Source organism: Pseudophryne corroboree, chromosome 4 (genome assembly GCF_028390025.1).
Source record: "Pseudophryne corroboree isolate aPseCor3 chromosome 4, aPseCor3.hap2, whole genome shotgun sequence".
In the NCBI taxonomy this organism is placed as follows: Eukaryota; Metazoa; Chordata; class Amphibia; order Anura; family Myobatrachidae; genus Pseudophryne; species Pseudophryne corroboree.
In genome coordinates, this window is record NC_086447.1 from 409246195 (window position 1) to 409259374 (window position 13180).

General features: G+C 38.4%; 1 protein-coding gene across 1 annotated transcript in view; it reads right to left on the reverse strand.

Annotated features, from left to right (window-relative positions):
• Positions 1-2119: 2119 nt before the first annotated feature.
• COL9A1 (collagen type IX alpha 1 chain) overlaps positions 2120-13180 on the reverse strand; it is a 176234-nt gene continuing 165173 nt past the window's right edge. Inside the window, exons 34-38 of the mRNA XM_063916767.1 lie at positions 12588-12734; positions 11771-11825; positions 8086-8274; positions 5911-5988; positions 2120-3248 (exon numbers count right to left, since the gene is read on the reverse strand). Coding sequence (XP_063772837.1) covers positions 3052-3248; positions 5911-5988; positions 8086-8274; positions 11771-11825; positions 12588-12734 — 666 coding nt within the window. The 3' untranslated portion in view covers positions 2120-3051. The remainder of the gene's footprint in view (positions 3249-5910; positions 5989-8085; positions 8275-11770; positions 11826-12587; positions 12735-13180) is intronic.

Here is a 13180-nt window from a genome sequence, read left to right on the forward strand (position 1 = left end):
AGGCCAATTACAGTATATCACAAATGACTCAGATAATTGATGCATGAACCAGGCATTGGTTCCCAGCTGGGGCCTTGGTGTGTTCTACAATGTGACAAATGACAGTATTTTGTGCCATAGCCATCCGGCTATGCGGATTTCTTAGAGGGAGTGTTGTTTATAACCAAGAAATAATTTCACATGAATACAGTAGAAGAATGCCTCTCATGAGAGGTACCCTCGCAATTATGACAATTGTTTTAGTGGTCTTAATTGTTACAGACATATTTTCTTTGTTAAAATCAATGCCCATCTTTAATAGTTGCTATATTAATGAGTTTTGTCATGTCCTATATTAACGCTAACATGTTTGCAGCTCTGTATATTTGTATGTAATTACTGGAAAACATCATTCTCATACTGTCATTTGATTGTTTTGGACGAATTTAGCTATTTGATTTATTGTTATTTATTGTATAACAAGTTCCAACTCACTGATGTCCATCATTACATTTTTGGAGGATGAGTTACATGGGTCACTAGAACTGTTAGGCCCCCCGTTACACAGTTTAAAGTACTATACAGGACAATGGGCCTGATTCTGTGTTGGGGCAAAAAAGTGCAAGTAACTTTGTATCTGGAACAAACCATGTTGGACTACAAGGCATGCAAATGCATTTATTTTCTGCATGCAGGGAAAATTCTGGCTGCTTTCGTATGTAAGGGGTTAGTCGGGTTTGTTAGCAAACCAAAAAAGTTATCAATTGGCCAAAACCATGTTGCACTGCAGGTGAGGCAGATGTAACATGTGCAGAGAGATTTTGATCTGGTTGGGTTATATTGTTTCTGTGCAGGGTAAATACTGGCTGTTTAATTTCTACAATGCAATTTAGATTTGGGTGGGATGTGTACAAACTGAAATCTAACTCTTTCTGCACGTTATATCTGCCCCACCTGCAGTGCAACATGGTTTTGCCCATTTGCTAACTTTTGAGTACTGGGCAGCTTTATTGTTACACAGCAATGTAGACCTGAATTGTACACAGCCCACTCACATTAAAATCTCTCTGCACATTTTAACTCGGCCCTGCCTCCAGTACAATATGGTTTTGCCAAGGTGCAGTTACCTGCTCTTTTCTGTTTTACTGCCACATCAGAACCAGGCCAATCAGGACATTCCGGGACTGATGAGAAGTTTAACTTACACCTATTTCATAGCGTAAAATATTTAAAACTATTGTGCACATGCCCAGAAAAGAGACCTCAGGCATATGTAGAATTGCACAAAGTAAGAGTATGTAATTGTAAGCAAAGGCAGAGCTGCACATACACCTGTTAAAGCTGCATCATTACAGGCACCCAACGGCAGGTGCACACATGTATGACAGAGCATTTGTAAAGTTATAATGAAACTCAATAGCAAATGTGTATTTTGGAAGCTAAACATGCCTGACATAAAGTGGACGTACATACTGGTGCAGCATCAGCCCCATTGTATCAAATAGCAGTATACTATCTAACCATAATAACAAATGTGGCTTCCTTTTGCTGTTAAAGTATAGACCTTATTTTAGGTACATTATTACTGATTGTCTCAGTGGCACTTACCATTGAAGTCCTGTAAAGAATAGCTTAATGAATGCATGATTAAACAACAATTTCAAAATTAAGCAATTTTATGGGAATAAAAGGCAGCTATAGAGTGCTATTAATTAAATTCATAATGTGGCACACAGTTTGGCCATATCACTATTCTACATCAGACAGACACTTTATAACAAGAGAATTTAATCAACATTTTGCAAAGTTCTATTATTTTTGACATCCACTATTGATCTTTGTAACCACCCGCAAGTCACCCAGAGCTAATAGAGAATAAGAAAGTAGACTGACACAAAGCAATCTACCATATGTTTATAATGGGTCTCCTAACGTTAATTAAAGTTAATGCCATTACTTTGATATATAACCCCCTGTAGTTTCTATATAACATATTATAAATTAAGCATACAGCTAAACTTTGAATTTATCTCATTTACAGAATAAACGTTTGAAACTGAAAGGCAGATGTCTCCTCAGGGGTCCAGTTCAGTTTCTTCATTAAACTTCATTCAAGCATACATTGAAAAAATGCACAGGGTTACGAAACAGAATTTATTTCTTCTTTTTCTTTCTCATACAACCAGGGATGCCACATGAAAATAAATATTCTCAGTTATAAAACAATTTTATTTCTGGATATTAAAATCTGTTATTGCTTTCATCACATTGCAGAGTGGATGTCACACATAGACGGTGCTAGGTAATACATGTTTCATACCCACAATGCTTAGCGATGATGTAAGCTAAAGAAAAAAATTTTAACTTTAATTAGAATGCATCTTCAAGACAAAGACATACTGGTGGTCAGATTAACCCATAGCACATTTACATAGATTTACAGCACATGTTGTGTACTCAGTGTACCACATTTTTACAGGAACCATTTCCCTCCAGTTTATACATATGAACATACAGAGAACCAATGCAAAACACACAAAGGACTGGTAATAGACCAGAAGAGTGTGTTGGTTATTATTTGGGCTGGGACTTTGCTGTTGGATCTTACATCAGTTTGTATATTTCACACTTGTTAATTGACTTGCAGTTGAGTGTTGTTTATTTTGTACTTTTTGAATTGTATGCTATATGTCTTTTTTCTATACCTTTAAGTATACAGTGAGTTTATACACAATTACTATAGTTGCGATTAAAACTTGAGGCTTTAATCAAGGCAAGGTATTTCTTTGTCCGTGGACTTTATCTGTGTAGTGGGAAACTGCAAGTTAAAAATATTTATTAGAGTAATTGTTTTTTAAACATTTTTTCAAAGCTGCTTATGGAGGAGATCTTCATGGATTTCTTTGTTTTTTCTAAGCACCATCATTCTTTCCAAATTCGGTAGTTACTGTATGAATGTCACAGTATGTTAGTGTCTGCTGTTTAGAAGAAAATAGAGTCTTGTCTATCATCTCTCCCCTTCCTTTCATTCTGCGATGTTGGTTGTGCAGACAGTAACATGATATTAGAAGTTCAAGGCCCTTTCATGTTTGAATCTTTAGCAGACTGGGGTGCAGCAATGGCCTGGAGGCTGCAAGAAGAAGGATCACACCATCCTGCAGGACCGGCGGAGCCTGGTGATCCAGGAATACCAGGCTGCCCACCAGGGCCAGGTGGGCCTCTCTCCCCATCACGGCCTTCTCGGCCATAGCTTGGTTTGCCTGGTTCACCTGTGAAAGAAAATATAAAGGTTTAAGTAAGAACAAGCTTCTTTTTCAGTAAGTACAGAACATCTTTGAATAAATGTGCTAAAAAAAATACCTATGAATTATTTTCTGTGCCGAGTGACATTATAATTTAATATCCTGCAGTGATCTCCCTCTCACTCTGCATGTCCCGAATTTTACCAGCATTTATATTATGTCTAAAGTACAAAATCCAACTAATCTTACCATTATTACATATATTAGAGGGTCTTGCAAGCTAAAATCCAAAATAATTACAAGGACTCGTATATGATGAGTTTTAACAGCCTGCTATGAAAACTTCATATGTTTTAAATACATTTTTAGCATAAAAAAGCACAAGTAGTCCATCTCCACACTGTATCAATGGTAGCTGATCAGACATTGTATTAGTGTTTTAGCAACCTATCAGCCTGTAAGAGTGTAGTCAGGGCTGGTTCCAGGCCTTGTGGCGCCCAGGGCAAAAGATTCTTTGGCGCCCGCCACCCCCCCCATAAGGATAACAGGGTTAGTGCACGCCATAGGCGCACATCAAAAAATAGGGGCATGGCTTCATGGGAAAGGGGCGTGGTCAGTTATGCCCCCTGTAGCTGTGCCCTCAGTAGTTGTGCCCCCAGTACTGTGCCCTCAGTAGTTGTACCCCCCAGTACTGTGCCGTCAGTAGTTGTGCCACCAGTACTGTGCCCCCTGTAGCTGTACCCCCAATACTATGTCCCCTGTAGCTGTGCCCTCAGTAGTTGTGCCCCCAGTACTGTGCCCCCTGTGTACCTGTTCCCTCAGTAGTTGTGCCCCCTGTGTAGCTGTGCCCTCAGTAGTTGTGCCCCCAGTACTGTGCCCCCTGTAGCTGTGTAGCTTACAAAAATAAATAAATATTCACCATCCCTGCTCCTGCTTCCTGACCGCTGCTGCCCTCCATCTCCGGCTCCTCGGATGTATAGGGGAGACATGATGACGTCTCTCCCATAGCACCGCATAGACACTAGAGGTCAATTATGACCTTTAGCATCTATGGCCTCTCCCACAATGTGGGATGACATCATTGCGCACCGCACGGCATCGGCACCAGTAGCGGATCTTGCCACGGTGGCGGCACCCTCGGGATGGCAGTGGTGCCTTCGGGATGGCGGCGGCGCCCTCGGGGCAACGGCGCCCCAGGCAAAATTCCTGTTTGCCCGTGGCAAGACCCGCTACTGAGTGTAGTCTTGGAGTTCAGCTAGGAGATGCTATATGTTTTTTGGTTTTTTTTTAACATTATTCCTTTTCCAAAAAGATTATCAGAGCCCATTGTTTACCAAATACTGTAAATTCCCTAAAACTAAGGACTTATCATAAAATTGGACCACACACACAATACCAGAGCGCAACGATCAGTGGGCTGGATAGAACACCAGTCACTATTGAGTCATCTGATCGAAGTCAATGAAGTGTTGATTGAGAATTTACAGTCATTTTGCATCTACGCATGCAGCAATTTGGGGCCAGTTTAAAATGACAAAATAATTTGTCTAAATCTCCTGGATGAGATAATAATGTTGTTTTCTGGACCTTCGTGAAATCCAGGTCTTGGCATATTTGGATGGGTGTAGTATGGTTTGCCGGCGGTCGGGGTCCCGGCGACCAGCCTACCGGCGCTGGAATCCCGACCGCCGGCATACCGACAGCTGGGTGAGCGCAAATGAGCCCCCTAGCGAACCACGCTATCTATTCTCCCTCCAGGGGGGTCGTGGACCCTCAAGAAGGAAAAAGATGTTGGTATGCCGGCAGTCGGGATTCCGGCGCCGGTATGGTGGTCGGCCGGAGCCCGGCCGCCGGCATCCCGAAGACCACCCATTTGGACAGCCTAAAAAAGTTGCAGCACAGATAACAAACAGTACAATTTATTTTGTGTCATGAAAAATATACTCCATCAATCTGTATACTTCAGCATTCAATAAGTCTGTATTTTATAAGCTATTAATAGTGCAAGACCAAGGAAAGAGTTCTTTATCATTTGTGGACAAGCAAAAATTAATGTGAAACAAAATAAATAACTATGAAAACTTGGCTACCCTAATGTTGCACTTTCTGAAGCTTTAAAAGCTTGTCCACCAGGGAGCAGTATTGAGTTGTTGAACCAGGGTAGCATACCTACTTTGGATCTTTGGCCTGTAACAAATTATTTTTGTCTGTCAAGCGAATGTCTTCGTCGAAGTATGTAAAGCTGTCCGAAATGGCATTTTGGGATTTTTGATCACAAGCTATATATTGCTATGGAATACATACTATTTACCAGTGACCGGGACGCCTGCTGTCAAGATACCGACAGCGGCATCCCGGCTGCCAGTATGCCGCAGCGGGGCGAGCGCTAGAAAGCCCCTTGCTGGCATGGTGGCTCGCCGGTGCCAGTTTTCCGGTGGCTGCATTTCCTGTCGGGCGTTGTGCCCACCGGGATCCCGAAAGCCGGTCTCGTGATTGCCTCCCCATTGTTACATCCCACCCCATAAGTGTTATTATCCATCACTATAATTCTGTTTTAGATACCTAGGCAAGAAAATCTAATCAAAGGTTTTTTATGTCATGCACGGGTCCATGGCTTGCCTTAAATCTTCCAAAATTCTAATATTATTCAAGAACTTTACACAAATATATAAGTACAAAGTGTTCATACCTGTAAGACCTGGTATTCCTTGCATTCCCTTTGCACCTCTTCCTGGTAATCCTCTTTCTCCTCTTTCACCAGAATCTCCTAAATACATCCAATAAAATGTCACCAATTACACCTGTTGAATAAATCTGCCTGTATACTTTACCCACATAGCAAAAAATTATTGTTACTTTGTTTTGTGCTATTAATAGCATTCTTTATTTCCCACACAATAGCTTGCATTTGCCAGTGTAGTTTTCCCCAGAGACCTGGAATTATGAATCATATGCCATTTATGCAATTATGCAAAGCAGTCATGAAAGCAGTGGTGGAACATAAACATGAAAAATTAGGTTCTCCTTTCACACAATAAATATAGCAAAGGTTAAAATACAAATTAAGAATCATGGTGAAAAGGAAATATATCCTGATCTTCATCATCCTTCAGCTCTGTAAATAGTCTGACAACAAATGCTCACTCCAAGTGTTTCTCACCATCTGATAAATTAAAATGTGATTGCCATGATGTATTGACACTTTTAAGCTATTTTGTAGAAGTCTCACATAGCAAAAAGATCAGCCCTTTCAAGCTTATGTTTAATGCCTGATGCTGTCCGCATAATGACACCATAACGCTTATGTTACTGTGTAGCACGGCTGATATATGTGCACCTTTACGTTCATAAATTAAGCTACTGCTGATATATTACAGTTTCAAAAGCCTTTATAGTTGGGTGTCATAAAGCTTTTATAGAGATGTTTTAAAGTTGATATAACCTGACTCTGACAGTCCGTATATATCTGTACATCTCTGGGACCATGTACTAAAATGTTTGTTATGACAAATTTTATGGATATAATCACCTTACTGAAAGTTTGTTTCATCAAAGAGCAAAGATACCAACACACTGCACAGCAGCTGCTCAACTACAGTGAATGTAACAACGTAACATAAATCTGGCAGAGGATTCTGGGAGGGATAGTTCAAATAAAGTGTAAGTACTTGAGATAACCGTCACTTTCAGAATACTTTCCAAAAATAATGACAATAGTGCAATATAGAAAAGTTGAGTGTTTTACACATCAGTGTTTTCAGATTGCAGATTATTTTCAACATGTATTAATTTTGTTAAATAACCATGGAAACCTAATATATAATGACACACTGCTAGATATGTTTAGCCAGTGCATAGTAATAGCCACTGACAGAAGTGGTGTGATCCATGCCATTATGTTGAAATCAACCCTACACTTTCTGTTTAAATAATTAAGAGAACCTTGCATGACAGTACCCTAATTATTATTATTTTACGACAGGGGTACCATCTAGAACTTTTAATTAATTATATCTTTAAGGTAAGGCAAAAAAAATAAAAAAATAATGAGTATTACCTTCTCATGCATATGCCAGTGAAAGTTACACTGTATATTTAAAATTTGTGAAAACCAAATAATGTGCCTTATGCAGATTTTTTTACATTTTAAATTGCCATGTGCCACATATTTATTTTGTTCAAAAAATGTAGGGATTTTAGTTTTGTTTCATTGCTCTTGAACATTACGCTTGAAAATTGAAACCACCTGCACAACCAGATAACTGTTAATAGAATTCCACACAATGTTTTATTCATATCTCCCAACTAATAATAAAAAGATATGTACATCATTAATTTTTCTTTTATATTCTGACAGAAATAAACTGCCTAAAGTTATTTTGAACATAGCTAATTGACAGCAAGAGGTTGTTTTTCCCAGGGTGCGGTGGAAAAAGAAATATGATTTGCAAATCATTATTATTCAATCAGTTAGGAGGAAATTGTTAGAAGGGATGTCCAATTTTTTTTTAAGTTAATGGGGTTTCCAGGGTGACAAAGGTCATTATCATTCTAAATGAGTTCACTTGGGTTCCCCTGAGAATGTCCAAAAAGACATGTACTGTTAATGAGGATAGATTTGAAAACTATTGATTTACACAATATTAAATAAATTATATTGCATGAGATGAATACTGACATACATATAATTTCAGCCCAAAAACATGTCTTTATGTGGCAATGGGTTTAAACTAAATAAAACAAAGTTTAGGCATAGAATGTGAAACTTTGGTTATACATATTTTTTCTAAGTGGCCTACTGACGTAAATGTGTGACGTATCGGGTTGAAGCATTGTCCATTGTAAATAAAACAACATTTCATACCTTTTGGACCTTTAAGACCAAGTTGCCCATTAGGACCTTTGAGCCCAGGAAGTCCTCTTGGACCAACATGTCCAGGTACGCCATTATCTCCCGGAGATCCTGCGGATCCTGGTGGACCAGGTCGTCCAGGTAGGCCAACTGCACCAGATTCTGGTCTTCGTAGACTGGCTGCCAAATTTGCTAACTGTTCTGTAACAACAGGATTATAAAGAACTGTAAGTCACAGAAAACAATATTTTTCTATTGACTAAAATCAGAAGTATAGAACTTGACCATTTTTTTAAATCATTTAATTTTTTTTATCAAAACCAATCATTAAAGAACCATGGGGGCTATTCGGGTTTGTTAGCAAACCAAAAAAGCACACTAATGGGCAAAACCATATTGCACTGCAGGTGGGGCAGATGTAATATGTGTAGAAAAAGGTTGGTTATGTTCAAGCTTTAATGCCAGTGGCTATTCAATTACAGACCATTTTCCTCACATGGGACATTACCCTCTAATGCGCTTTAACCCACAGAATCCAGGATAAGTTCCTGAAGCTATGGGTTAACACGTTTGTGACACCCGCTATCGGGGCATTTAACATGGATTTATGTGTGAGCCTCCCTCAGGCTCGAACAAAAATCCATGTTAAGTGCCGCCTGCCGGCTGAACACAGGGTAATTAACCACAGCAAATTGAATCTGGCCCAAAGACGTTAATGATATAATTACAATATGTAAAACTGACATTTTATTCATTACCCTTAAAATATTGGACAGACACATATGCAGTGATAGGATAATTGTGACCTTTAAAAATCTAAACACTGTAAATTGTGTAAAAAATAGTTCTGGCTGAGCAAAACCATCCAGTAGCTTCTACTAATACATATGTGGATAGCCAGAGAGATTAATTAGTAAAATTGAACTGTTAATTAATATATGTCAAGAAATGTATAACACTGGTATAAATATATGTACAGGTAAAGGTCAATATTATTAGTCGTCTAATTGTCTGCAGCTAATCTGTTGCTCTCTACAACCAAATAGATTCAAATAATAATCTGCAGCATTATCAGAGAAGGGCAGATAATCCCCAAATCCATATGTAGAAAAACGCAACATAAATACAGCTCAGCGGCTGTGGGGAATAAATTGTATCCATAAGGTTTAATGTAACAAATACAAACAGCTATTTTTAACAATGTAACAGAAATGCAGCTCGGCAGTTAATGAATCTGAGGATACTGTGTTGTAATTGCAGACAGTAAGATTCACAGTCATTCTTTATAATCTGGAAGACATTGGATATTAACATGTATCTTGTGCAGTTTATTTAGATTACTTACAAATGCATATCACTTTCTCCATATGAGAGGTTAATTGCCATATAAGTGCTAACATGAAATAATATTCAGTAGTCAGCCAACTGCACAATAAAAATCATACAGGTATTGTATTTGCATGTGGCAGAAAATAGTATAATTGGCACCCAAAGATTGCACATAAGACTTCTGCTGTCAGCCATCTTGCCTAGGTACGTGCCTCACTTGTGTGCCTGGAGAAGTGAGAAAGTGTCCTGCCCAATGGGAAGGATCAGATGACCCGTGTTTCACTCATAGGGGGATATCCAATTATGCCCATTAAAACACCGGGTCCGAAAAACGTCCGGATTTTTTTCGGAATTTTTTCCGTTGTTTCACAGATTATTTTTTTTTTCAGGCTATCCAGATAGATCGCCTGTAGAAAAAAAAAACCTTTCTCCCGAAAACACACAGGTTCAGTGAAACCTGTGTGTTTTCATGTGAAACAGCCCTGTTTTCTAACAAAAATGGGGCTGTTTCTGGGGATTCTGCTTCGCCTGCCGGAGGCAGGTGAAACAAAATCCCTGATAAGCCGCTGCACACGCCGGCTTATCAGGGCTAATTAGATAGCCCATGGTGGGACAATTAGCCCCGGTAAAAAAACAGGGCTAATTGGATATCCCCCATAGAGCTTAATCACCTAAAAAGACTAAAAAAGCATGCATAGGTTTGAGAGAATGTAAGCACCCTGATTTTTATCTTAGATAAAACTGGTTAGAATAGGTTTTTTTGTTGGTATAGGTCTATTGGTTATTTGAGCCGTCAATCAGAGAGTTTGCCCGTTAGGCGATTATGTGTAGGTGGGTTTTGTTTAGGTTATATTATGCTGGCAGAGGATTTCATCTTCCTCTTGCCATTTTGGGATCCCACCCACCCAACATTAAGGTTTCAATTTCTCAAGAGTTTGTTTTTTATGTTGGAATAAGATATTTTGAATTATTCCAGCAATGCAAGGCGCAGCGGGCGGAAAACAGTGCTCCTCGGTGGCTCAATTTAGCACAGCAGAGCTTGGCTAGCATTTCCCCTTTGAGAATGCGAGTCGGTCACTACCCTAGGGGAGGACCAGTTCACCATCTTAGGGAGGAACCAGCATTGTGCTTGGTTCTACCCGAGATGGATGGCGCAAGGGGCGGAAACTCTGCCCTCTTTTAGTAATTCAAACTTCATATAAGGGCTGTGGCCGAGGTTGCACCACTTCTTTCGCCATCATGATTAATATTTACAATTTTAATTTGATTTAATAAATTTGGCTGTGACCTCAATTTTTTCCAATCTATACAGTTGTCCATGTCTTTATTTATTATTATGGTCTGAGTAATGTTAAAATTAATAAAGCATATGGGTGACTTATAGCCTCATGTCATTCAGCTGACTTTGACTTAAAGAACAAGCAACGGCATAATTAGAAAAAATTTATAGCTATACACATAAATAGCTGAAGGGTTTAAACTTCAGCAGATATATCCACCATGCTCTCTTCCGCTCTTCCACGGTAGCTTGTCTTAAGAGGGAGGTCGCTCTCTAATAAGAGGCATGGTCATTGATGTCACAGTAACTGAAAGGATGTAGAATTAGTTTTTGACTTTATGAGATTCCATTCATACACTGTCCTAAACATGTGGTAGGAGCTTCATCTGTCTGTAATGGAGATTCACCTTTACTCTCTAACAGCTGCAGTGGAATAAATACTGAACAGTGGTTAATAACTGTACATTTACCTCTCTGGTACACAGTAGTTGTTCTCTTCACCAAGTTAATTCAAAGAAAAAACTAATAAAATAAATTGGTTTGTGTCCTGTTGCAGACCCTTCAACATTACCCTTTCCATCAGGTACAAAATACTCTGCTCCTGGACTTAGTAACATAGTAATTGAGGTTGAAAAGAGGCAAAATGCCCATCGCATTCAACATGTATTTTAATTTTAATTTCTGATTGTCATCACCTGTATTGAAACACCTTTCTTATGAATTAATTTGCTCAACACAGATGATAGAGGGAAGTCCAGGAGCAAGGCATTTTGTACCTGTTGGAGGGTCTACTATTGTACAAGGAATATTTGCCCATGAAAGCATTTGTGCTTATGCTGTGGGTTAAATAAATGTTAAGTGCTGACTTCTTCAGCAGAGACATTTCTTAAGTACATAGCACTATAGAAGTCAAATATTTTAAAATAACTTATACTGTTCTAGGTATGAAAATATTTGCATTTATCTTATTTTATTTATAGTGACATAGAGAGCAGACTAACACACTTTTCTCCAATTTACATATTATGTATCAACCTAAACTATTATGCATACTGATGAACATGAAAAGAAAAATGAGATTTAACATACCTTGCAAAACTCTCATGCATACTTGTTTAATGTGCTGATCTGTTGGTTCTCTCCCCTGAGCAATGAAACAAATTGTAAAGTACTAGGTATAATTATATAAAAAGAGTCAGATAAAACAAGTAGGTAATTATATACACAGCAGTGGGTAATAGAGGTGATAGAAGCCAGTAATTATATAGATATAGGTAGGTAAGAGAAGTTAGATATACAGAAGTAGTCAGTAGAAGTAGGTAACTACAGCTGATGTATAGCAAAATGTAACATAGGTTGGCAATTAAATACATAGATATAGATAATAGAGGTAATATTAAGCATGTGATTAAATACATAACGGTGGATAACACAGATTAACAAATATGTTAAAAAATACATTATTTTCAGAGGTAAAATAAGTATGTTATTAAACACGTAGCGGTAGATAGCAGAGGTAACATACATTTAACTACATTTCTAACGGTAGGTAATAGATAAATATATAATTAAATACATAAAGGTAGGTAATAGAGGTAAAATATGTATGTAACGAAATGCATAGAGCTAAGTAGCAGAAGTAATATAGGTATGTAATTAAAAACACAGATGCAGGTAACAGAGATACCATAAGTATGTAACAAAATACAAGAGCTACTGTAGATCTTACATGTAAAATAAGTATATAATTAAAGATATAGTGAGGAGTAACAGATGTGTAAGTTAGAAAAAAATATGTAATTAAATACATAGATGTAGGCAATAAAGATAATGGATCTGAGTTATTTTAGACAGTTAATAAATGCAGTAAACTACAGAAACACATATGTAATAATTAATGACTTACTGCAGGACCCTGGCTTCCTGGCAAGCCAGGGGCACCTTGTTCACCTTGCATACCACGGGGACCAGCTGAACCTTGAGGACCCTCTACACCTGGTTGCCCACGACCTCCTTCTGGACCACGATTACCAGGCCCACCAGGATTTCCAGTCTAAGTATAATAAAGTAGGTTACAATTATGTAGATTTACATTAAGGGTCATTTATAAAAAGTGCAAAACAATGCCATTTTATTATGTCAAGCAATTATTTTTGTATGAAAGTTTATATAGAGGAATCCATGGATTTGTAGGTCAAGATGGCGGTATCTGCAGGAGTGCATTTAATGAGAAGAGCTAAGCAAGTCAGGGCATTCCTTTTACTAAAACTATGCACGCACATGCAAAATCACAAATGGCTATTTAAATAAGATTTCAGGGGTGAAAATTTGGCTGCAACGTGTCTGGTATTCCACCGAACAGTCCAGAAATTTGAAGATCTGTGTAGAGGAGTTTTTTTTATACCAAATGGACTGCATCCATAAATCTCATGGGAGTAGCACTGTGACACTACAATCAGTGCACCTACCACCCACCCAATGTGCAGCATGCACATTGAA